Raw genomic sequence first — 25,077 nt, 5'->3', positions numbered from 1 at the left:
ACTAGGGACACAGTGGGATGCCCTGGGACAGCAAAGAGGCCCCTGCTTCTCCTCCTCTCCCTGGGACCCTTCCATCTCTCCTGTTTGGAAACAGTGAACGAATATCCAAAGAGCAGCCCCCTCCTGTGCTTCCTGCTGGCCCTGGCCCTTGTGTGCCCCTGAATGAGGCTGTTCTGTCCCTGCTCTGGGGCTGGGGCTGGAGCCAGCTGACTACTCTCTCTGGCCCCCTCCCCAGATCACCTTACTTCCCCTCACACAAACTTTGTTATACAAAAGGCCCTGCTGTTTATCCCCATTTCTAAAATTGCCGCATCCAAAATGAAACTTCCAAGGCAGCAAAATGATAAACTGCTTGAGCCCAGCTACAGACTTTGCCCTTTCTGATGAAGGCTCTTTAACAGGTAGCCCGTGAACTGTTTACATCTCAGGGTTTCGGGACAGTTGCCCGTTCCTGACAGAGGGGTCAGGGCTGCCTTAGCTCCGCCCGCCCTTCCTTGGGGCCGCGGCTGTGGCTGCTCTCGGCACAGGCGCAGCGCGGAAAGCCCTTGGGCACTGGGGCCACCGTCCTCTCTTCAGTGCCCGGGGGCCCTGTTGTCATTGCCTCTCTAGCTGTGGGCCGAGGTATCCCGGGGAGCGCACCAGGGCCCCAGGCTGCACCCCCAGAGAACAGGGACCAGGCCTGCTTCCTGTGCACCTCAGGCCTCGCAGGGCGCCCTGTACGGTGCCGCTGGTCACTGCGTCCTCTGCCCCTCGGCTTGCCAGATCCTTTCCTCCCTGTCCCAGCCTCTTGGGTAGGAGTTGGTCCCGAGGCAGAAACTGGGCGATGAGGGTCCTGGGAGTCTTGAAGTGGGAGAACAGATTGAGTGAGGTCTGAGGGGGCTTTAGGGAGAGAATGGACGAATCAAGACAGACAGTGCAGCACCCCAAAGCCCAGCCAAACTTCTTGTCTTGGATGTTTCCAGGTTTCCCCTGGACCCGCCCCCCCACATAAACTCTTCGCACAGCTTTAAGGGGATCACGATTTCTTTCGCCCCAGCAGTTCCCGGCTATGCCCAGACACCTGGTGGTGTGGTTCCTTCTCCTGTCCTCTCGTCTTGCCAGCCTCCTTCTCCGGGCCTCACACGCCCACTGGGGCCAGAGGCGATGAGACGAATCTGAATTGCTTCCCACTTGCTGAGACCTATGATGTCTAGTTGCCTGAGAGGCTTCTTAAAAATACAGGTCCCTGGGCCTGGCTCCAGGAGTTCTGGGTCAGCAGGTTGGGGCAGGGCCCAGGAAGCTGCATTTTGAGTAGGAAACAAGGGATTTTTGGACCATGGATTAAGAAATGCCCATTTAGCCCTGGCTGGTGTGGCTCAGTGGGTGGATTCCCAGTTGGGGCACATGCCTGAGTGGAGGGCCAGGTCCCCACTTGGGGGTGTGTGAGAGGCAACCAATCGATCTTTCTCTCTCTCTCTTCCCCTCGCTCTAAAAAAATAAGATCTAAAAAAGAAAAACTCGTTTAATCTGCAAAGACACTTATCAGGCACTGTGGTGGCCAGCTCCCGAAATGGCCCCGAACGACCCCCGCCCCCTGCTGCCCACACCCTTGGCAGTCCCCTCCCACACTGTGTGGCCGCGAGGATGCTGTGGAAGCGGCTGGGTCCCAGGAGACTCGGCAGCCCCCACCCTGCTCACCCTCAGCCGCTGTGTTGTGAGGGCCCTCGAGTGGCCCCGTGGAGAGGCCCACTCGCAAAGCACAGAGATGCCCCACCGGCAGCCCGCACCCGCTTGCCAGCCATGTGAGTGGGCCGCCTTGGAGGCACGTTCCCCAGCCCAGCAACTGGCCTCGGCCCTAGCTGACAGCTTAGCCTCACAAGAGACCCGGGGGCCAGAAACATCCGGTGAAGCCACTCCCAAATTCCTGACCCAAAGAGATTGTGAGAGATGTTGATTGTTTTAAGCCACTAAGTTTTAGCATGATTTGTTATGCAGCCATAGATACCAAATAAAGGTAGGTACTTTATGATCACATCGATTTTACAGATAAGGAAACTGAGTCTCACTGAGGGGCCCTAGATTATCTGATAATGGAGTCAAATCCAGGCCAGGCCAAGTTCAAAGCCAGTGCTTTCAACGACCCTTGGAAGCTGGAGAAGGTCACCGACTGTTAAAGAGATCAATGGTTTTCTCCCACTCCAAAACCCACCAGAGTGAGGAGTCACCTTGGCTAAGGCTCCCCGGGGTGGCTCCCTGCCCAGAGCCCCCTGCTCCTGGGCTTGGGGGCGGCTCCAGCCCCCAAGTGCCTGCAGGGGGCACCCAGTTTCTGGAGCCACACACATCCCGTTCCTTGGCTACCGAGGGCCTGGCCTTTCCAACGATCTCTAGATGGTTGCCCCAGTGGTCACGAGCCTGCATTTTCACTCACCAGGATGCGAGGGGGGCAGGACCGCTGATGCAACTCAAGCTGCTTCACTGAGAGGGAAAGGGGGGCAGGGGGCGTGCGGAGCCTTCTAAGAAAAGTCACCTCGCTGGGCAATCTGATCATAAATTCCTACCTGCGAAGGTCACGGGGGCGGGGTAGTCACACGCTGGGCCTATGGCGTCTTCAGTAAAGGCTTATCTTTGCTTCAAACAAGCCCTGTCTGTGCATCTAGGTTGATACATCTTTGAAATACCAGACGTATTAACTCTCAAGAGAGCACATAATCTTAACTATCCTGTGATCCAATCCTTGCCTGGCTTTCTCCCACCTCCATGCAATCTTCCTTACATTCCCTCCTTAATTTCAAATGCATAAAAGAAGGTGCAAAACTGTTATTCTTGGGGGCATTTGAACGCTTGTTCCCATCCCATGTCGTCAGTGTGACACGGACAGACTCATAAAAAATTGTCTGCAAAAAAAAAAAGTTGTCTACAGGTTTGGCCATTTCTTCCATTGACAAATGGGAAGCAAGGGCCACAGAAGCCTGAGAGTCAGGGCCAAAGCGGGGAACGGGCCACCACCTCTCCAGGCAGCTGAAACCTGCTGAAATCCTAAAAGCACAAGTCTGACCACAGCAACTTCCTGCCTCGTGGGCCATGGCTCCTCTGTGCCCTCGGGAAAAGGCGCATTTCCACCTCACCCCAAGGGGCTTCAGGATCTGGCCTCTGTCCCTCTCTTTCCCTCCACCCCCACCTCAAATTCCACCCTCCTTTGGGCCCGTTGGCCAGTGTTCCTCTGTCCCACATGTTACCTGCCATTCCTTCAGCCCTCCTCTGTTCCCTTCTCCTCCAGCTCTGACTGTCTTTCAGGTGTCAGCTGAGATGTCCCCTCCTCCAAGAAGCCTTCCTGGATCCCACTACTCATGCTCTCATGGCCCCCAGCATTTCCACCATGGAAGCACTGCACACATAGTGGGTATTCCTGGAATACTAGTCACCTGATGAACAGCTGCCGCCACCTCAGCTCTCTGCTCTCCTCTGTCCCGATACAAACCTGCCCCCCCCCCCCCCCCCCCCCGCAACACCTGCCCTGTGTTCCCTTTCTTCTCCAGTCTCTCCACTCCCTGCCCTCCCATGGTCTCTAGTCCAGAACTCCACATTTCTGTGTTTTTGCTACATTTTCTGCTCCAGGTGGGCAGCAGCTGCAGGCACAATGTCAACACCAAAGCTGGTGGTGTGGAGTGGAGCTTTAGTTCTCAGCCCAGGGGCACCTGCCCCTACAGGTTCTTAGGTGGCTTGTGAGCATCAGAGGCAGCTCCCCCGACAACCTCTGCCCCCACCTACACCATGGGGCCACATCCTGGGGACTTCTCACCTTCTCCACAGCTGGTACCGAGGGTCCAAAGAGCCAGCCCCTGGCTTTACTTCATTTGAATTGTTACAACCACCTTAAAAAGAAGGTGCCATTACTATCATTCCCCACTTTACAGCTTGGAAAACTGAAGCACAGGGCAATTTAGACATTTGCTCAAGGTCACTTGGCTCCCACCCTTCCCCCCTCCAGCTCTGACTAAAGGCTGGGCCTGCCTGAAATGTCACGTAGCGGTTAGCTTGGGACCTCCAGGGCCAGTGGGGCCTTCGCCCCATCTGCCACGACCCTCCCCAGCCTGATGGGCACTCGGGCATCCCAGGGGCCACCCTGCTCAGTTTGGAGCAATTAGTTATCCTAACCAAGGGGGAGGTGGTTAATCATTGAATTCCCACTGCAAGGATGTATGGAAAAACTAGGGCAATCAGGTTTCCAGACAAAGAGGAAAAGGTCTATCTTGGGATACCATGTGGCTTTGGCTCATGGGTGAGTAATGTTTAATGCCACTTCGGGGACTTTGGGGACTCTCTTGACATTATTGGTTAAGAAAAAACAATCCTCCTGCAGCTGAGGCATGGAGACTCATCCTCATGGGTTCAAAGAACCCAGTCCCCACTCACGGTAACAGTAATACCGAGCCCTTCTGTGCTGCACAGTTTTCTGTGTCTCACATGCATGGTCGTTTTTTATAATGACTTTCTAAGCTGATTGCTGCAACGCCCCCATTTTATAGATGGGGAAACCGAGGTCCTAGTTATCCAGCTGAGAAAGAGGCGATGCTGTGCTGGTCTCAGGAAGCTGGGGCACCTGCCACTCATACCCCACTGAGTGGGTCATGGCCTGTAAACTGGCCTGTCTGAGGGCCACGGTCTGTGGCCACTGAGCTGGGGGCAGGGCATGATCTTGAATCCTTGGCCCCAGGCCCCAGCCGGTTCCACCCCGCTCACTGGTGGAGAACGGATGCCAATCCTTCCATCTCCCTCGGCTTAAGCTCACAGCACAACAACCCGCTAAGATGTCCACGGACCCGGGCAGGTGGCACGGGTGAGCACCGAGGCAAATCACGGGCACGTGTCCTGTCTAAAAGGGGCAGCCACTCCTCAGCAGGCTGTTGCCATGTGGGAAGGTGTGCCAGGTGTGGCTAGATCTTAATGGTTTTCCAGGGAAGCCAGTAATTGCAATTTTTATATGACATTTCCCTGTATTTTAATGGTAGCAAATTCACTTAAAAATCGGTTTTTAAAAACAGCATTTTGTAGAACACTTCTGAGGGCCAGCTCGGACCCCCAGCTCGCACCCCCAGCTCCCGAACAAAGCAAGCAGGACACCCAGACGTTATACAATTCTGTATTGAGCGACGCATTTACAGAACGTGTTCCTTTTTTTTTAAATTTTAAACAAAGTTCATCAATCTCTCATAGAAACGGTTGTGTGGGCTTTCCTTTTGTTTTTACCATTACAGGACGTGACCCTGACAAAGTTGTTCGTGGGTCCACCAGCTTTAAGTACAACAGGATTTCCATGTTCGAAAGACTATGCTAAGTGCTTAATCAAATCCCGTCACACGAAAGCCAGCTTGAGTTCTTGAAGGATCGCAGCCCGTGTGTAAGCCTGGACTGCAATGGTGTGTGGGTTTCAACAGTAAAAAGTGGTGTGTTCCCCCACGGTTGTCTTAACTGCGACAGGGCGGTGGTGGCTAAAAGGAGATGTTTTATTTGTTCCAGATTTGATGACTCTGAAAATTGGTCACTGTTTCCTATTGTCAAAATATAAAAATACCTTCATCTGGATAAAAATGTATACAGTGGAAAACTCTTCAATGCATAGCCTGGGTGTATGGAAAAGGAGGTTCTCCTGCAGGGTTTGCGTTGTTCTTCATCGACGGGCGTGGAGACTGCAGCCTGCCTGGGCTGGGTGCACGAGAGTTGAGATTTCTGGAACGACCCTCCGTTGTCCCCTTCTGGTCACTGGGTTTCACTGGCCTGGCTGCGAGATGCTTGTGGCATCCCTGAAGCCCCCATCCGCCGTCTCTCCCCAGCAGTGGACTGGCACCGGTTGCGGCCACCTTCTCATCGTCATTCTGGATTCAGCTGCGGATGTGCCCAGGTCAGCCCTCCCGCAGTTTGAAAAAGGATAAGAAAGAAAAACAGGAGATTCAATACGGTGGCCATTCCATCCAGAGGGGGGACTCGCCCCCTAGAAACCATGAAGGTGCTGGAGGAAAGGCTTCTCTGAGTTGGCGGGGTTGAGTATTTGCTCCCCAAAAGGTCGTGCGTTGGAAGGCAGGAGGGCGGCCTGGGAAAGCTGCGCTGTGGCAGTCGTGCCGCGGCGAACTCGGCCTTCTCGCTGGCTCTGCACGGGCTTGGAGTTGCAGGCACCTTCCAGAGGCAGCACCGGGGTCCTCGTGAGGTGGCGAGAAGGGGAGCTGGGGTCTCCAGTGTGATGAATCGCCTTTTTGGCGCTGGGTGCTGGGCTGGCTGCTTGTGAGGTGGCGAACGCTGTTTTCTTAAAACACAAAAATGGGATGGCGGCGGCCACAGCCTGGCTCTGGAAAACCAGCGGTGAGACTTCTGCACTGTGGCCTTGGCTCAGGTTGGGGAACGGCGTCCCCCTGGCTCCAGCGCCACCCTCCAGTTAGCTAACCCCATGCCTGGCTTTCCAAAGGATCCGGAAACACACCTTGCCTACACATGGCAGGGACGAGACGGACATCCGACCCTGTGGCCCACAGGTTTCTGACCAGAGGGAGTGCGTTTTGTGCCATGTCACATCTCAGGTGGGACAGCCGGCCACGGCCCACATCTCTACAACATTTACAACAGCACGGGACATTCTGTGTTATCAAGGTTGCAAAACAGACCACCAGAATGAAACACATCCTCAATGGCATCGAGGTTTTCATTTAGAGTCTTTTGGACTTTCTCTTCTCAGCACGGTTTCTGGAAGGGCAGCAGTTACGTGCTGTGTCTCATAGACAGACACGGGGAAAAACCATGGTTCGAAGGTTATCTAAATTTTGGTCAGTCTTATAGTGTTTTGTGATGGCTTTGAACAATTGTCTTCTTTTAATCTCATCTAGTGGCAAAAACGACACAACTTCAGTGTATACTTCGCAACAGTTGTGACAGCATCCTGATTTTATAACTCTCTGTAATATCAAAACAGCATCAGCTGGGAATAAATTCCAAAGGATCCTTTATTAAAATATCTAAAAGAAGTCTATAAATATTTATTTATTTTTCTAAAAGAGTTTGGAGTTTCCAGGTGAAAATGTGGCGCCTCTTTGCTTCTGCCTCGTGAGAAAGGCCAGGGTGGAGAGGAGGGCGCCCCCTCGGGCGGGGGGTGACAAAGAGAGGGGACCGTGGCATCTGCCCCACCTGCTCACTCACAACTTACAGGACTGGGATTACAACAAAAAATGTAAACGGCAGAATATCGCTGTCCACGTCTCGGTGGCGGAGAGCCTCCCTCCCGGACCCTGCGCTGTCTGGAAGGCGGGCGAGAGGGTGAGGGTGGCGGCTGGGAGTGCCCTTGCCCGCCCTCAGAACTCCCACTCCAGCGCCTCCTCCCGATTGGCAGCCCTCTCGAGCCGGTAGATGATGCTGTTCAGGTTGGCCATCTTCTCGTGCCGCCGCTGCAGGTTGGGGTTCACCTTGGCGCTGGGGTGCAAGGCCCCAGCTGTGTCGGCAGTAGGGCTGGCACTGGGCACTTTGGCAGGGGGGGCGCCAGGTGGGGATGGGGAGATGGGAGCTGAGGAGGAGGGGACAGGTGACACAGACATCATGAGGCCCGGTGAGGAGGCAGCCGAGGGAGAGTTCAGGGACACCTCCAGGCTGCAGCGCGAGGACTCGGAGGCCGACTTAAAACTTAGGGGGTCCGGGCACAGCCGCTCGCCGCCCCTGCTCTCCTGTGGGGACTGTAGCGAGGGGCAGTCTGGGGTGGTCCCGCCTGGAGGAAGGGGCCCTGGGGCCGCTGTGGGGAGTCCATCGTTACCCGGAGGGTCGGGGTGCGCCTCTTTGGGAGAACTGTGGCCTTTGTCGGGCTCCCCTGAGTCCTGGGGCCGGCTGCCCGCCTCTTCCTCAGCGCTGTCCTCAGTCTGTTCCTGCTTAATCCTCACCTGGGCCTGGTCCGGGGCAGTCGGGGGTGTGACGCTCTCCTCGGGGCCCTCCTGCAGCTCCAGTTCGGTCACAGGAGGCTTCTGGTCCTCCGCCTCAGAGTCGGGGCTCTGCGGGGTGGGGTCTGAGTGGGAGTGGCCTGGTGGTAGGATGCCAGGACCCCCACTGGGGTCAAGGTCTGGTTCATCTTGGGTCCCCTCCACCAACATCTCCCGGCGCATCCGGGACCTGGGGCAGAGACGGCGGTGAGCGAGGGGAGGGGACGGAGAGGAGATGGCTAACCCCAGACTCACGCCACAAGAAGGGCATTTTGCACCTGCCCACTTCCCCGGGGGCTCGCTGGGCACTAAGCTCCTTCACATGCAGCCTCTTAGGAAGTCCTCTCCACAATGCTACAAGGCGGGTGCTAGTATTATCCCCACTTCACACAGGAGAAAACAAGGCTCAGAGATGTTGAGTGACTTACCCCAGGTAACACAGCCAATAAATGGCAGAGTGAATACTTAAACTCAGGACTATTGGATTCCAAAGCTCACGATCTAAACCTGCACTGTCCAGTACAGTAGCCATTGGCCATACGTGGCTCTTGAGCATTTGAAATGTGGCTAGTCCAAGTTAAGATGTGAGGTAAGGGTAAGATTTTAAAAGTTTAATACAAAACACAAAAGAAAGAAAAAGAAAAAAGTAAAAGATCTCATTAATAAAGGTTTTATATTGATTAAATGTTGAAATGGTTGTATTTGTATATATTGGGTTAAATAAAATATACTACTATAATGAATTTTTATCTGTGTCTTTCATTTTTTAAAATGTGGCTGCTGGAAAATTTTAAATGACGTATATGGCTTGCATTTTATTTTGTTGGACAGAGTATTTCTCAAAGTCAAACTCAGATCTAGTTTGTGGCAACAACTCCCTGCTTCTATCCTGAAGAGACTCTTAGACACCTGCCCGGAACGGGACACAGGCACAGAGTGCGACTTGTCCAGGTCACCACGGCACATAAGGGGGCAGAGCTGGACCAAAGTCTGGGTACCCCAAATTCTACTCCCACATTCATTTTCTCTTCATTTAAACAGCCTCTGTGCTGTGGGAGGGAAACTGAGTCTCACCCATCACGTTTCAGAACAGGAAGGGCCAAGAATGGGTCTAAGCCGTTAATTATTTTCCTATTTAGCAAATGAGGTCCAGAGGGGTCAAATGAGTCAGCCAAGGTCATCAAACAACAGGGCTTCCATGGCTTCTCTAAGGCTGTAGCCTTCTGCCCATTTATATGAATAATGAGGTGCATGTTACTGATATATAGTAATAACTGTTCTAATTATTATAAACATAATAACAATGGGTACTTATATGTACCAGGCTCCGGGCCAAGTACTTTTTGCAGATTATCTCATTTACTCTTCATAACAACCTTATGAGTGGACATTATCATGACCAGTCCCATTGGTAAACAAGACCAGGCTCAGAGAGGCACAGGGGTCGCCCCCATCAGAGCCAGCGCACAGCTCAGTTAGGCTTTGAACTAGAAGTCTGGCCACACTCTCCTGCCTCCCTGGCTCCTGCCCAGGTAGGGGATGGGGCCCCACCCCAGGATCCTGGGCTCGGAGGCACTGTGAGGGATCATCTGGTTCACTCTCCTCTCTCAGCCCCCAGTTCCACACAGGTGACCTTGTCCGCCTTGCAGGGCCTCTGCTCTCTCTCTCAACCCCACTAAAGGGAAGAACTGCGGGGACCAGGAGCAGCCCTGGAGATTCCAGATGGCTCAATGCCTGGAGCTCCATCATGAGAATTTCCAAACTGTAGGTCAAATATGAATATGAAGCTGATAGTCATTCACACTATAGTACAAATTAGTCTTTGCAATTCCTGTCCCCCCCACCCCCAATCTATTACAGGGCCACCCTGGTAATTTTTCTCAAAACATCCCGCTGTTCGCCTTTCTCAGAGTTCACTGCCGTTTGTAATGAGACAATGACAAGAGTGGTTGTTTCACAATGACCTTTCCTGACTGAATGTCTGTAAGAGGTGCGAGGGTGAAAACTTTGTTCTCTTAAGTGCCCAGAACAGAGCAGGTGCTCAGTAAACATTTACCAAATGAAATAACGTGCTCTTCCATCACTAAAACTTTTTGAGAGTAGTTTCTCTTGGGAGTGCAATTCTCTTCACTCTTCGAGGCAAACTCCTATTCACCCTTCCAAACCCAGCTCCCATGTGGCCTCTTCCATAGATGCTTCACCAGGAGGAAGACGTCCCTTTTCCCTTGGCCTCCTTTCCTCCCTGTTTTACAGCATTTGTTAGGTTGTAGTAAAGTTATCTGGTTCATGATTTTAAGTTCCTTAAGGGCAGGGACTTAAAGGTGGCTTTGAACCCCCATTTCTCCAGACCCTGGCTGAATGAATATTTTAGATAATAATGAAGTGCTCAGTTCCTGTGGGGAACAAAAGGGGTGAGGACGTCCCTATACTCCCCAGGGAGGGAAGGAGGATATGAGGCTTTAAGAGGCTACTTCATTTGATGTTTGGCAGGCTCTGGCTCTAATCGGATAACAAGCAGTTTTTACATTGTTTCACTTGATCTTTGACTCAGCACTGTCAAGTATTAGGTGTCTTATCTATACAACGAGGATGAGACTCAGAGAGGTACAGCCACTTGCCCGAAAACACACAGCCAAGGCGGGACTTGACCTCAGGTCTGTGTGAGGCCCACGCCTGGGCTGTGGAGAGAGATTTGGAGTGTCTCACTCTTCTGGGCTCCTCCTTCCTTTTCTCCCTGGGGGATCAAGAGGGCTGCTCTCTGCCCCGGGGCATGCAGATGGACTCTCCTCTCTGGCCCCACAGGGACACAGAGGCAGTTCCTGCTCAGGAAACCTGGCCGAGGCCCTGCCCCACCCCATGGGCCCTCCGGCTGTCCCACCTGTAGTTGTGGAACCAGTTGATGACGGTGTTGGTCTTGAGGTTGAGCTGGAAGGACAGGAGCTCAATGGTCTGCTGGGAGGGGTAGGGCTCCAGCTGGTAGGCCTTCCGCAGGGCCTCCTTCTCCTCCGGCGCCAGCACCACGCGGGGCTTCTTGATTTGCAGGAGGCTCAGGTCCTGAGGCTGCAGGCAGGGGCTGGGGCACTCGGAGCGGGTGGCTGGGGACTCACTGTCGGAGCCGGTGCTGATGAGGCCATACCTGCGCTTCAGGTAGGCTGGGGCGGGCACGGGAGGGAGGGAGGGCTCAGAGGGGTCTGCCTGGAGGCCCCTGGATACCCTCACCCCACCCCCAGGGGCAGCAGGAGCGGGCATGCTCCCGGGGCTGGGGCTGAACCTCGCATCAGCCAACTCCCACTCAGAGCCCTCTGCGGCCCAAACTTGGGGACCCCTCCTGGTCTCACCCTTTTCTCTCTCCTTGCTCTCCTTCCACACCGTCCTCACCCCTCCGCTGAGGCTCTGGCCTGCCCACACCTGTCTCTGAAGACTGACATTAGCCCCTGAAGTGCTAACGTATACAGAGGGCTTAGCAGGACACCTCACATACAAGAAGTGCTCAGAAAAGGGCACCAGGAGGCATTCTCTTGACTGACAGAAGCGTCACTAAAGTTCACTGAAGTCTTGTTGGGGGTGGGGGCGGGGAACCCAGCAAATGCAGCTCAACCTCCAATCATCAAAGCGTGGGCGGGGGGCCCGCTTCGGAATGGAGGATGTAGGGTATCAGGGTCTCACTTAATCCTCACAGTAATGCTGTGGGGTAGATGGTACTGACTCTTAATTTCAGATGAAGTACAATGAGGCACAGAGAGGGGCAGTAACTTGCTAAAGGTCACCAAGCCAGGAAGTGGCAGGCCAACTGCCAAACTGTCTGTGTCAATGGCCCAGCCTTGGCCCTGGCCTGCGTGCCCCTCACAGCCCGGCGGGACCTTGGGTGCTCTCTCCTCGTGAACTACCTGTCCCAGCTGGACCCTGAGCTTTTAGGGAAGCTCAAAGAAGCCCTGTGCGCAGCATGAGGTTGGGCGGGCACACGGCAGGTGCTTGCCCGCTCATGTTTTCAGGGATAAAATATTGGACAATATAAGAACCTGCAATCTCACCCCCCACCCTCACCCCCAAAAGTCATGTTTTCTGGGTCAGGTCTTGCTTCGTTGTGCAGAATCTGGGAATGGGCAAAGGGGGATCTCTCCGTATTACTCCATGTCAGGGAGTTGATGCAGAGGACGGAGGATCAGAGAGGGAGCATTTTTGGGAATGGGCAGCAGGGATGGCAAAAGATTTTCAAGTAGCTAAGGGCGTGTGGAAGGACACCGAGAGACGTGGGGGATTGGAATTTCCACGGGAGCAGTGGTAAGTATTGTCATTGCTTTCAGATATATTCCGTGGGATCGCTTTCCTTGCCGCCCCGCCCCGGGCTGAGGCCAGACCGCTGGGGCTGGGGTTTATCTGGGTTACAACCAGATGTGGTTCCAAGGGGAAAACCCGAGGCCAGACCCAAAGGGCCCGGCGCTCACCTTTCTTCTCCAGCTTCTTCATGTCCCTCAGCTTCTCCACGTTGTGGGGGTCGCTGAGCCACAGCTGCATGCGCACAAAGGGCTCCCGGCCCTTCAGGCTGAGCTTGTGCCAGGGTTTGGGCCGGGACAGCAGGTCAGACACCGAGCCCTGCGTCAGGCCCAGGATGCTCTCCCCGAACAGCCGCTGCCCTGGGGACAGGGAGGGACCCGTTACCCCAGGCCTGGCAGCGGTGCTCTGAGGAGAGGCGGGGCGGAGAACCCCGGGTGTCTCCACTAACTGACGGGGGAGCCCACACCCAGCGTGGATCTACAGGGCGCCCCTCTGCAAAGTCGGAGGCTGCGGGGCGGGGGGGGGTACAGACAACTACCAACAGACATGCTTTTTGACCCTGATGCTCTTCCCTCTTCGGGGATCCCTGACATTGTCTGCAAACTTCATGTGTACAATCACCATCACCTTGTTAGAGAGTAATTTGACAGGTTCTATCAAAATCCCAGTGTGCAGAGCCGCTGCTCCAGCTGGATTTACCCTCTGGATGGGCCTGCCCGGGACACAGAGGGGCTTCGGGACATGGGTTTCAGAGGCAGCAGGGGCTGGAAAGCACCGAAATGCCCACCAGCTGGGGGAGGAACACAGGGTGTCCTGGTCTGAAACACTCCACAGCAGTGAGAAAGAACACAGGCGGCCTAATTATTCTAATGTGGAAGGGAGGCCACCGTGTGAATTTTTAAAAAGCAAGCTGTAGGATAGTGTGTATATGCGCAATTTCATCTACAAAGGAAAAAGAAGAGACTGGTGTACATGTATTTCTTGTGTTCAGAAACTGTGTCAAAGATACATAAAACCTGGATTGTGATCGGGAGGCTGGGGGATAGATTTTACTTATTTGTTTGATCTTCATTCTCTAGGGACCCAGGTCAGAGTTGGACACGTCCTACGGGGTCTCGGGTGCGCCAGGGCTGACTGGCGCCTGCAGGCAGGACCCCCGCGCCCCAGGATCGCACTGTGGGCACTGTTCTCAAGGAGAGGGGGAGCCAACTGGGGTGGGAGGTAGCTTCCCCCCGCCCCACTGCCCCGTACCTAGGTTATTGTCGGTGAGAACCTCTTTGACCCTCTTGGTGATGGAGTACGTGTCCAGCTCAGGGGACATGGCCACAATCTCCTGGATGCCCCCAACGGCCTGGCTGCCCGAGTACACCTTCCCGCTCAGCGAGGAGCTGGAGCGTCCCTCTGGCTGCTGGTTCTCCTTGCTGCTCTCCAGTGCCAGGCTCAAGGGCTCCTGGGAGCTCTTCTCGGGCTCCGTGGGGCTAGGGGGTGGGGACGGTGAGGACCTCGGTTCGGTGGGACTGGCTGTGGGCAGAGACAGGGAAGGCGGTTACTGCAACCTGGCCTGGGTGCACCTGGGCTGCGCAGTCCTGTTTGTTAGGGCCAAGAGTGTGCAACTATCCACTTAGCAACCACCACAGTGATACCTCAGGCAGGGACCTTCCTAGGCAGGAAAACCAGCCCATGAAAGTTCACACAGTTGCAAAGTACCCCCTACCCCAAAATAGTTCTTAGTTACAGAGGCGAAAATAGCAACTTTATAATAAAGATACCTGGCAGGTCTACCACCTCAACCAAGTGATCCAAGATAACGTCACCCATCAAGGGCTGAATCAACAATGGGTGCTTCCTGACACAGTACATAGCAGATCCTCGGGTCTTGAACTTAATTCGTCCCGGAAGGCTGTTTGAGAAGTGATTTGTTTGGAAACAGGATCTCCTTTGTCACCTGAAAGACGCGTGACTGAACATACAGCTATCAGCATGAAAACGTTGTCGGGTTAAGAACTGAAGTTTTGTTTGACAACCAAGACATTTTTTTCCGTGAACAACTTGGTCGAGAACTGAATTGTTCGAGATGGGAGACGTTCGAGAACTGAGGTTTGACTGTACTGAGGATTCAGCATCAATTCTGTGATATTCCTGCCACAAGTGCACGCACGGCCCGGATCCAGGCACGAGGAAGCATCAGACGCGCCAAGTCGAGACAGTCTATAAAGGAACCAGCTTCACTGGGATTTCTTGCTGGGGCTGGATCTCTCCCTTACCAAGTGACAACGACAACGACGATGATGGCAATAATCAATAAAGCTTCCTTCTACCGAGCGCTTACTACCTGCCCGGTGTAGCTCTACGTGTTTCATGCTAATGATCTCAAGTTGCCAAAAACATGAGGAGCAGCCCCTTTCCCAGGCAGGGGGGTGGTGGTTTCTCTTTTTTCATTTTATTGTATAAACCTGTAGCCCGAATATTACAAGAACGCGTAGTCTTGTCTGTGGCGTTAACTTCTAAGATAAACACTGCCACTGGGACCTAGGCTTTCGTTGCCTGACACTGTTTCAGGTGGTGCTCCTGTTGACGCCTGTGCACCTGGTTCATTTCTGTGAGCCTGAGATGTGGTCTCGTCCTGTGGACAGACTCCCACTGTACAGACAGGCAGACTCACTGCACTGAGGTCCGGGCACGCGGAGTCTGGCCTCTCCTTGTCTTCCTTTCTGTGCGGGTGTCCTGTCCTTGAGGTGGTGCCCACTCATGGCCTGGGTGGACACCTCACCAGGGCCTGGACAGACCTGCCTGCTGGGCACCATGGGGGAGGTATGCCCCCCACCCCCGCCCCTTCTCTCCATCCTTAGGCTCTTTGACTTTGGGCAACTCTCTGGGCTTCAGTTCCCCCACCGAGGCAAAGTCCAAGCCCCGCCCGGCCTACACATCATTGATGGATTGATAACAGCTGCTCAAGGCCCTGTGCAAAGGGTTCTGAGGGTGCACGCTGGACCCCTGGGAAAAACATCAGGCAGCAATTCTGACAGGATCAGAAGTGGGGGCTCCAAGTGCACACTATTTTCTCCATTTGCTCTGGCTCCACCTAGAGGATTACACCCACTGCCAGATGCATCCCTCCCACTGAAGGGAGGGTGGGGGAGGGGATGGGGAGCAGGGGCACCGGCTGGGAGCACACTGCAGTCTTCCAGGGGAGCAATGATGGAGGCCGGGCGGCGGGCTGGAGGGGGCGGCAGATGTGGGCAGCACGGCAGGCGGCAGACGGCAGACGCACGCGCCTCTGCACAGTGGAAGAGTGAGGGCTCTCTGCGGTTCTGGGGGCTGGCAGCGCCCCTAGGAAGAGCCCTGCGGGCACTCACCCTGGGAGGCGCTAGGCTGCTGGCCCACGGCCTGGCCGAGCTGGTCTGAGAGCCACAGCTGCATGCGGATGAAGGGCTCCCGCCCCTTCTGCGTCAGCTTGCTCCAGGGCTTCGGCCGGGACAGCATGTCGCTCACGCTGCCCTGTGACAGGCCCAGCACCTGGGGATGGGCAGGGTAGAAAGGGTGGGTCTGCTGCCCCCCCCCCCCGCCCCCGACGCAGGCCATCGCCTCCCCTCCCCCTGCTCGACCCTTAGGCTCCTCGCTGCTCCCTGGGAGGCCAGGGCTGCCTTCTTTCCTCTTCATCCCCAGGTGCCTGCTGTGCGCCTGTGCTGCACCTCCCTGCAGTGCCCTTCCTGGCTTCCCTACAGGTAAAATCCCACCTAGCCGTGGAGACCCCTCGCATGCCCCCTCCTACAGGAAGCCTCCCTTCTCTGGGCTTGTCTGTTTGCCTGCTCCTCTGCTGGGCAGAGGTGATGTTAAAAAACTGCTTAACCTCTGGTGCTGCAGGGGCACCGACCAATTAGGAGACCCCTGGCTGGGCCAAACCTTAACCCTTTAGTGGCTGGACCGATGGAGGGAGGGAGTGGCCTGGAGGAGGGCGCTTGCTCAGTGGTTATTCCTCACCAGAGGAACATGCTTCGCTGGTCTAACAACCACAGAACCAAACGCCAGCCTTGCCTGTGGCCCTCCCTCCTCTTCCCACAGGGCCCAGGGACAGCTACTTATAGAAAAATGGACTTTTGGGGTCACAGGGACCTGGGTTCAAATCCTGCTTTTGCCCTGTTCTTGCTCATACACACTTTTTTCTAGACAAGCACTGGGGGCTGGGCCCTCAGCTGGCCCTCCCGCCCCGGGTCCCATGACCCTGAGCTTCCTGCCACACTCTCATGGTCTCCCGCTGCACCGTCTTCACCTTCTCCCCAAAGATACGCTGGCAGATCCCGTTCTTGGCCAGCTTCTCCTTGACCTGGCGCGTCAGCTCCAGTGTGTCCACCTCACGGTACATGTAGAGCTCGTACTGCTCCGGGGTCAGGGGTGGCACGGTGGGCTTCAGCGTGCGGGGCACGTATGCCGGGTAGTAGGCCAGCCTCCCGCTGCTGCCCGACTCGGGGACGCCCGCCTCAGCTTTCAGCTCGCCCAGTCTAGGGGGCTCGTCCTCACCCCCTGCTGCGTCGTCCTCAGGGGCCGTGGGGGCCTCCTCACCCCGGGGCCAGGCCCTTCCGTTGGGCTGGCCGGAGTAGCTGGAGGAGGAGGAGGAGAGCGAGGGCGAGACCGAGGTGTAGGGGTGGCTGAGCAGGCCGCGGTCTGAGGCCCAGTGCTGATCGAAGTAGCCGGCGTCGCCGATCTCTGACTTGACCTTCCGGATGATGCTCTGCACGAAGGCAGCGGGGGACAGGACGGTGAGGGACGTCTGTGTGGCACTGCTGCTGGTCCCCCCGCCGCCACTGCCGCCACTGCCGTCCTCCTGCTTGACGTAGGTCGGGGCCCCGTTCTGGCTGACGGCCGCCAGCGAGGGCCGCTCTGGGGGCGAGGGAGGCACCGAGCGGCCCCGGGGGCCTGCCTCCATCTCCAGCAGGGCCTGCTGCTGTGCTTGCATCTCCCGGCGGGCCTGCTCCAGAATGTTCTTGATGGCATCTTCTGAGGTGCTGGCAGAGGCTGTGCCATTGGTGATGCTCAGTGGGGCTGTCGCGTTCTTGGGTTCACCTGCAGGGTGGATGACAAGGTGGCCAGAGGCCCTTTGTCAGGACACGGCTTACAGGGCAAAGATGGTCACAGCATCAGTATTTATACCAGCACAATGTTGGAGGCAATTTATGTGTCCACCAGCTGGGGACTGGGTAAGTAGACTGTGATCTGTCTGTATGGCAGACTACGGGCAGTCTTTAAATCAGGTGCACAGTGAGATTTTAGCGTATGTGCAGAAAGCACTCATGGGGATAACACAATATCGAAAAAGACTCGTCTTTTACATATGCTATGATCCATCTATGCAAATGTCCAAAACCAAGAAAAATACTAACTCCTGCACACAAAAGGGGCTGTTTTATTTATTCTAACAGCAAAATAATAGCACAAACCCACATGCCCACAGAGAAGAGAATGGATCATAAACAGTGGTAAGTGCACACAATGGAATACTCTACAGTAATAAAAAGGAAGTCACCGCATAAAACCACACCGGTGGCTGCATGACATTGTGAATGTAGTAAATGCCACTGAATTGTTCACTTTAAAGTGGTTAATTCTGTTATGTGACTGACCTCAATTAAAAAAAGTAATATGTGTGTACTGTAGAGAGCTAAGAAAGCACAAAAAGTTAAGATGAAAATGTAAAGGTCCCCTCTCATCTCCCTCCCAGAGGAAACCACATGAAACGTTTTCATGTGTGTCCTCGGTCTGCTTCCCGGCTCCATGCTTGGGATGATCGTCCTTGATATAGGAGTGCAGCCTGGTTTGTCCACACTTCATGTCAACATGAGCATTTTCCCCTATGATCGAAAGTTCTCTTGCCCTGGCTGGGTATCTTAGTTGGTTAGAGCATCATCCCCAATTTGCCAAGGTTGCAGGTTTGATTCCTGGTCAGGGCATATACAAGCATCAACCAGTGAATGTATCAATACATGGAACAACAAACTGATGTCTCTCTCTTCCGTCTTATCTTTAATGGCAGCACACCCTACTGAAGGGATATCCCCTGCTTTACTACCTGATCCCCCCTACTATCAGACACTTAGGTCGTTGCTAGTTTGTCACCGTTGTAACAGTGATAAAGGAAAAACTTGTATAAAAATCTTTCTGCCCAATGTGGACATTCCTTTTGATTCCTAGAAGTAAGACTTCCACGTTGGCAGGCAGCTACATCCATTTGCTCCCTCGGGGATTGCCGGTCGCTCTCTGCTGAGCACTGACTGCGTCAGGGGTATGGGCCGTAACCTTGGCCTACTTCCTCCTGCTGAGCTCCTCACAGGAGGCACACCTCTGGGCTGGCCCACGCTTCCCTCTGCTGTGATGCTGCCTTTTGAACGTCCCCGCTGCCCTGCTGCCGACCCCGCAGCTGAGACAGAGCACTGCATAGGGAGTCAGGAGACCTGGGTTCTCCTTCAGTCTCTCTGTAACTGTGCGCACGGCTCGCCCTCCCTGGCTGCAGACTCTCTGTCTGTTTAGTGGGACAGTGAGATTAGACTGCTTCTCATGGTTCTTTGCACCCCAACAGAGTGTTTCATCCGCACCTGTAACCTGTGTTGAGCGCACTGTGAATGTTCACAGAATGATTGCCTCTCTCTTGCTACAGGAGTTGAGCAAGAAGAAATGGGTGTGCACACAGGAGGGGCTTGGCAGATTATATGGGGCACTGTAGGCTCCTAACAGGGACCAGGTGCAGGGAAGGCCCTTGGGAAGCTTATGGCTTCCAGCCCCAGGCAGAAGCTTGGGCATTGGGACACTTGCTCTGAGTCACCACCAGGGGGCAGCAGACACTGCAAAAGAGAGTGGGAGCATGGCAACCTGTTCTAAGTCGGCAACTGGGTTACAATCATGCTGAGCTCCACTGTGCTGGGTGCAGGGATGCAGCTCGGTCCCTGGCTGCAAGAAGCGCCCAGACCAGGGGGAGGAACAGCCGCATGAGCAGGGTCAGTGAACAAATGCAGCAATAGAGACATAATAATAGTCATGTTACCTGTAAGAAAGGCTAACCTTTCAGGGGCACCTTCTATACGCCAGGTCCCAGGCTGAGTGCCTGCCAGCCCCGGTCTCACTTGATCCTCACACAGCCTTAAGGACTATTAACACTGACCTCATTTTACAGGTGAGAAAATGGCAGCACAGAGGGGCTAAGTAAACTTGCCCAGGGTCACACAGCTAATAAACACAGGGCCAGAATGTGCAGCAAAGCACATGTGGTTCCACTGCACCAGGCACGTATATAATTTGGGGATCCAGGGAGGGGCAGCATTCAATCCACCTGTACAGGGGTGGGGGGCTGCCCAGAGGAGCTGACTTCCAAGTTGAGTCATAAAGCCTGAGGAGCTGGCCAGGCGGCAGGTGTCTGGGATGAGGACGAGCACAGTTACAAACAGTTCACGTGAGAGCCACGGAGGGACCGGGAGGGGCCTGAAGACCACAGGCCTCATGGAGGAGCTGGGGTTTCATCCTGAGGTCAGCAGGGAGCTATGGAAGGATTCTGAGCTGTGACATGACTACCTGTGTGCTCTAGAAAGAGCCCCCTGGCATCCGGGTGGAGGGGGGCCGCGAGAGTCACTGGTGAGACCAGCGAAGAGACTATTTATTACAGCTGTCCCAGCAAGTGATGATGGCGGCTCACTAGCTGGTGGCAACAGGAGCGGGGGATGGACAAGCTTGAAAAAAGCTCTAGAGGCTGAGTGTCCCCTGGGTGGGGTGGCTGACTGGCTGCCACGGGCAGTCCCTCGCCTGACCCTCAGTTTCTAGCACCATCTGTGACAGGCTCCCAGCCCTGAGTGGGTGACTTTGAAGAGGGAGTAAGGGGCGGGGGAAGACAAGGAGCTCCATTTCAGACACGTTGAGTTTGAGATGCCCGTGAGGACCCTGATGGACACACCCAGCAGTTGGCTTGTGGCTCTGGAGCTCGAGAGATGGCTCATCAAAGATATCTCTGTCCCTGTCCCTGAGACTGGTGAATATGTTACCTCACACGGCAAAGGGGACTTTGCCAACGTGATTGAAGTTAAGCCTGTGATTGAAGCCCTGCTAACAGCAGCCCTGGGAGACGAACCCAGCGCCCCCTGAGAGGCAGGAGGAAGCCAGACCAGCGTCTCCTTGGGATCAGAAGGTACAGTGCACTGACGGGGCTGACAGAGGGGGCGGGGCTCGGGCCCTGGTGAGGGTGACGAGCTCCTGTGTGACTACTGTTCACATGGCCTCCTGAAAGGTGGACACCGACCGGCCCAGACCTGGGTTGTGCTGTCAGAGCTGTGTGGTGAGGGAGACATTCTGAGTTGTGCTGTCCCATGTGGCCGCCACTTGTCACCTGTACGATGTGGCCAGTGACGCCGAAGAAGTTGTCATTTTATTTAAGTTTAATTAATTCGAATGGATACAGACATGTGTGGCTAGTGGCTTCATATTGAACAGCACGGATCTGGAGCTGTCTAGGCCTGGCCACAGACTGGGGAAGAGGCGAAGAGGGCAGAATCCCCTCTGGGCGCACGATGGGAGATGCGGGGCCGGGGCCTTGCTTCCTGCCCAGAGCAGCCCCCGGGGCCCCAGGCCTGCACCTGCCACACTCACCCCCCTTCTGTGACTCGATCTCCTTCTTGGCCTGCTCCAGGATGCTCTTGATGGCATCGTCTGAGCCCGTCTCTGGCGTGCGGATTCTTGGGGTGATGCTGCCTGGGAGAGGCAAGGAGGCATTTGCACGTTGGGGGCCAGTCCCTGGAGCTGGGTGGGATGAACGGCTGGCCTCCCCCTCCCAGGGCCGGGGAAGTGAGGGCCAGACCACGAGTGCGTGTGGCAGGACCAGGGCCGAGCTAGCCTGCGCGACACTATGGACCGACCAGTGACTCTGGCTTGAAATAATAACAGAACAATGGTGGCAGCCACCACCACAGCTCACAGTCCTCGAGCAGTTACTATGTGCTTTATACTCATGTAACACTCCCCCTTGGAGGCTGATGGGTGGGGAGGCTGAGGCTTAGGAAGCGCAAGTGAGCTCCCTGAGGTCACCCCGGGGGTGAAGGTCAGAACCGGGGCAAACTCAAGGTTTGTGAGGTCAGAGCTTGGGCCTGTCACATGGCTTAGCCTGACGGTGGTCACCAGGGCAATTAATGGAGGGTAAACTGAGGCTTCAAGGTACCTGTTAGGTTTAGTGGGGACCTGCCAGGGCAGCCGCCGGCCCCAGGAAGGAGTGAGAGGGAACGCGTTTCCTTATTTGAAAGAGGGGGGAAAGTAAGGCGCAGAAAAGCGAAGTCACTTGCCGCGAGTCACACAGCTGGAGGTGGCTGAGCCTGGCTCTGAACCCAGAGCCCCTGTTCTCAGGCCCCAGGCAGCCACCTGCCCAGCCCGGCCGGGGAGGGCCCGCAGCCCACACTCACCTCGCTGCCGCACCTGAATGGTCCTCAGGGCCAGCACGTTCTGCTCATCCGACAGGAACTGCTTCATCTTGATGAAAGGCTCCTTGCCCTTCACTGTGAGCTTGCGCCAGGGCTTGGGCCGGGCCAGGATCTCGCTGACCGAGCCCTGCGACAGCCCCAGCACGTAGTGGCCGAACACCCGCTGCCCGATGTTGTGTTTGAGCAGCTGTTCCTTCACCTGGAACGCGATCTCGGCCGTGTCCAGCTGCTCCTCCTCTGCTCCGGCCCCCACCCCAGCCATGCTGCCCCCGCCACCGTCAGCCGGCTCGAGACCCCCGGGTGGCTCAGGGCCAGGGGCTGGGGTGGCAGGGGCAGTGGGGGGCTTGGCGCTATAGAAGGCCGGGGGAAACACCAGCAGGCTGCCTGCCTCTCCCTTGAAGGCGGCCGGGGGCACCATGTGCTTAGACAGCAGCACGTCCCCTGACAGTCTCTCCCCCGAAGTCAGACTGGGGAAGGGGGACAGCGAGAAAGTCCGAGAGCTATCGGGGCCCAGGCTAGGGCCCAGCAGGGGCTGCCCAGGGCCTGGGGACAGGGGGTCTTCCGGCCCTGGAGGGGGTGGGAGCTGCGAAGGAGATGGGTAGGACTGCTCCGTGCCCAGAGAGTCCTTGATGGAATCTTCCTCCGAGGGGTCTTCCTCTAGAGAGAGATAGGCAGGCAGAGGGAGAGAGGAGAGCGAGTAAGACAGAGAAGCAGATGATGGTGGGGAGAGAGAGGCAAGGAGAGAAATAATGAGAGACACATATGAAGAAAGGGACACAGAAGAGACAGAGATAGGGAAAGAGAGGTAGAGAGACATTATGTGAGAGAGAAATCATGCGTATGAGAGAGAGAGAGATAGGGAGAGCGAGCGAGCGCATGCACAACATACATCGAGACAGAAATTCAGAGACAGGGAGGAAGAGGCAGGGGGAGAAGCAGGGAAGGGAAGTGCTATAGGCGTCCAGCGCTGACACTGTGTCTGCCAGCACCCCTCCCCCATTCTCAAATCCCGACCCTTCAAGTCTTGGTCCAAATGCCTGCTCTGGGCAGCCCTCCCTCCTGCCCTGAAGAACTTTGACTGAGCCCCGGTTACAGGCCCAGCTCCTCGCCTGGGGGTGGGGAGTTTGGATTAATCCCACCCCAGCAGGAGGGCCAGCTTTCCGGGCGCCCGTCCCACCTGTACCCGCCTCATCCATGAAGTAGAGCCCATCCCTGCCCCTCCATTTTTCAGGTGAGGAAATGGAGGCAGCAGAGTTTTGGCTGGGGCCACACAGATAAAAGGTTGTGGTGTCACTGTGTAGGGTGAAGGGGGAGGTGGCTGAGAAGGTGACTTGGGAGAGAGCAGTGTCTGCAGGCCGTACCAGGGTCTGCTGTGCGGTGACATGTGAATGCCCTCCCCGACCTGTGACCTCATCCTACTGCTCATGACAGCCTGGGGGTGCGTGGAGCCTTTGGGGGCCTCAAGGCGCCTGAGCGAGCTGTGTGTCCTTGAGTGTGCATGTGTGCATGTATGTGGACTTCCTGTGGGACAGCCGCCTGCTGGCTTAGCCAGGGACAGTGCCCGGCTCGGTGCCCCGCACACGGCAGGAGCTCAATCACCGTGTACCCCTTTCCCCATCGTCCTCCTGCCTCAAGGGAAGGCAGTGGTCCGCGTGCACGGAGGCGGCTGGAGACCCACGGCAACCCCGCCCAGCCCCTCAGCCACGATAACTTCCCCTCGCCTACCAGGGCTTGCCAAGAGGCCGGGCTTTTCCAGCAGAAATTTCTGTGCGGGGAAGAAGGCCTCCTTTGCTATGAGCAGCGAGTCCTCGGGCTTGGCCAGGCTCTGAGGAGACAAGAGGCTGGGCTGAGAGGGCCCGTGTGGGGGAAGGCTCACAGGGGCAGCCTGCCCCACGGGCAGAGAGGCGGGGATGCTCACCTGGGGGAGGCTGCAGGTGCTGGAGGCCAGCTTCATGGCTTTCAGGATGCTGCCAGGGAAAGTGGGGGCAGTGAGGCAGCCGGGCTCCTCCCGGCTTGAAAAGAGGCCCTGCGGGGGCACCTCCTCCCGTGGCTCCCCTTCCCTGACTGAGAATGACTGCCCTGCCCCCGGGACCCTGCACAGTGCGGGGCTCACTGTTGACGGGGGCTTTGGGGAGCAGGCGTGGGAACTGCTTCCAGTGCGGCCAGGAGGGGCGCTGTGCTATCCACAGCACCCGCCCCGCCCCTGCCCCCCAGGAGCTTATGTGATCAACGTACCTGCCTCCAAGACTGCCCCCCCCAGCCATCACACCACCCCCAGCAAGGCTGCCTTTCATGTTCTCCTTTAGGCAGCTGGCAATGGCCAACGACCAAGCATGACACCCAAGGTACCAGTGGCGAGAAGACAGGCACCACGAAGTGGAGTGTGGTGCGAGGGAGGAAGGCGATGAACTTTGCCGAGGGCCCTGGCCGCCTGCCCAGGGAAGAGGCCTGGCGGTCTCTGGGGCCTCGCTCTGCCTCGTACCTCAGCTCTGTTTTAATTTCTTCGTAGTCAGACTGTGCCTGGAGCTTCTCTTCCAGCTTCTAGAGGAGCAAATAGAGATGGTGAGGTGGGGCCATCCTTCTGCCGGGAGGCCCCACCCATCTCCCCTCTGCCCACCTCCTCCCCCACGACCCACCTCGATGGCCTCGGACTTGGCCGAGAGCTGCCGCTCTAGGTCGGCAATTTGGTTGGCAGAGGCCTCCTCCAGCTCCTGCAGCGAGTTCTGGAGGTGCTGCACGTCCTTCAGCAGCCGCAGGATCTCCCGGTCCTTGGAGGCTAGGGCCGCCTCAAGCCGCGGGCCCGAGCACAGCGCGAAGTTCACCTTGTCCTGAGGACGGAGCGGGGCTTTGAGGGGCTGCAGGGCTGGCCTCCCCGCACCCAAGCCCCTGTGCTGAATGCCCCAGAATGACTTGGCCTCTCTGACAGGCTGGTAGCTTTCCTCTGCCGGCCTCCGAGCCCCTGCTCAGGCTGCACCTACCAGCCTGGACGCCTCTCTCTCTATTCTTGAAACTAAAAAGGTGGGAGGGAAAGTGAGCAGGAGGGTCTTCTGGAGGAAGATGTGTCTAGACCATGATGAAGTTCAAGAACATGTTAGGGATTTGGAAGACTGCTTGGCAGCATCCACTAAAGGGGAACATACGTGCTTCCCCTCATTGGTGTATATGCGGGAGAAACGCAGGCACCAAGACACCCAGCCGATGTCCACGGCAGCCCACTGGAGACCCTCTAGATGTCTGCCAACAAGAGGATGCGGATAGGCTGTGGTATATTCTCACAATACAGTACAGCAATGAAAATGAATAATTTGCAACTATTCCACACAACATGGATGACTCTCCCAGATATGATATAGAGCAAAAGAAGCCAGACACCATGGGGTGGGGTGGGGGTGGTGTGTGTGTGTGTGTGTGTGTGTGTGTGTGTGTGTGTGTTA

The 25,077-nt window shown here is 56.0% G+C and overlaps 1 protein-coding gene across 1 annotated transcript in view; it reads right to left on the bottom strand.

Moving 5' to 3' along the window:
* Positions 1–7,220: 7,220 nt before the first annotated feature.
* CUX2 (cut like homeobox 2) overlaps positions 7,221–25,077 on the bottom strand; it is a 216,587-nt gene continuing 198,730 nt past the window's right edge. Inside the window, exons 11-22 of the mRNA XM_054594090.1 lie at positions 24,280–24,471; positions 24,126–24,184; positions 23,562–23,610; positions 23,369–23,468; positions 21,626–22,300; positions 20,823–20,924; positions 16,471–17,261; positions 15,557–15,716; positions 13,452–13,721; positions 12,371–12,559; positions 10,804–11,077; positions 7,221–8,115 (exon numbers count right to left, since the gene is read on the bottom strand). Coding sequence (XP_054450065.1) covers positions 7,314–8,115; positions 10,804–11,077; positions 12,371–12,559; positions 13,452–13,721; positions 15,557–15,716; positions 16,471–17,261; positions 20,823–20,924; positions 21,626–22,300; positions 23,369–23,468; positions 23,562–23,610; positions 24,126–24,184; positions 24,280–24,471 — 3,663 coding nt within the window. The 3' untranslated portion in view covers positions 7,221–7,313. The remainder of the gene's footprint in view (positions 8,116–10,803; positions 11,078–12,370; positions 12,560–13,451; positions 13,722–15,556; positions 15,717–16,470; positions 17,262–20,822; positions 20,925–21,625; positions 22,301–23,368; positions 23,469–23,561; positions 23,611–24,125; positions 24,185–24,279; positions 24,472–25,077) is intronic.

The sequence above is a fragment of the Pteronotus mesoamericanus genome, unplaced genomic scaffold (genome assembly GCF_021234165.1).
Source record: "Pteronotus mesoamericanus isolate MK-2021 breed Mesoamerican mustached bat unplaced genomic scaffold, CSHL_Meso_final scaffold_507, whole genome shotgun sequence".
Lineage (NCBI taxonomy): Eukaryota > Metazoa > Chordata > Mammalia > Chiroptera > Mormoopidae > Pteronotus > Pteronotus mesoamericanus.
This window is presented reverse-complemented; position numbering and strand designations above follow the sequence as displayed.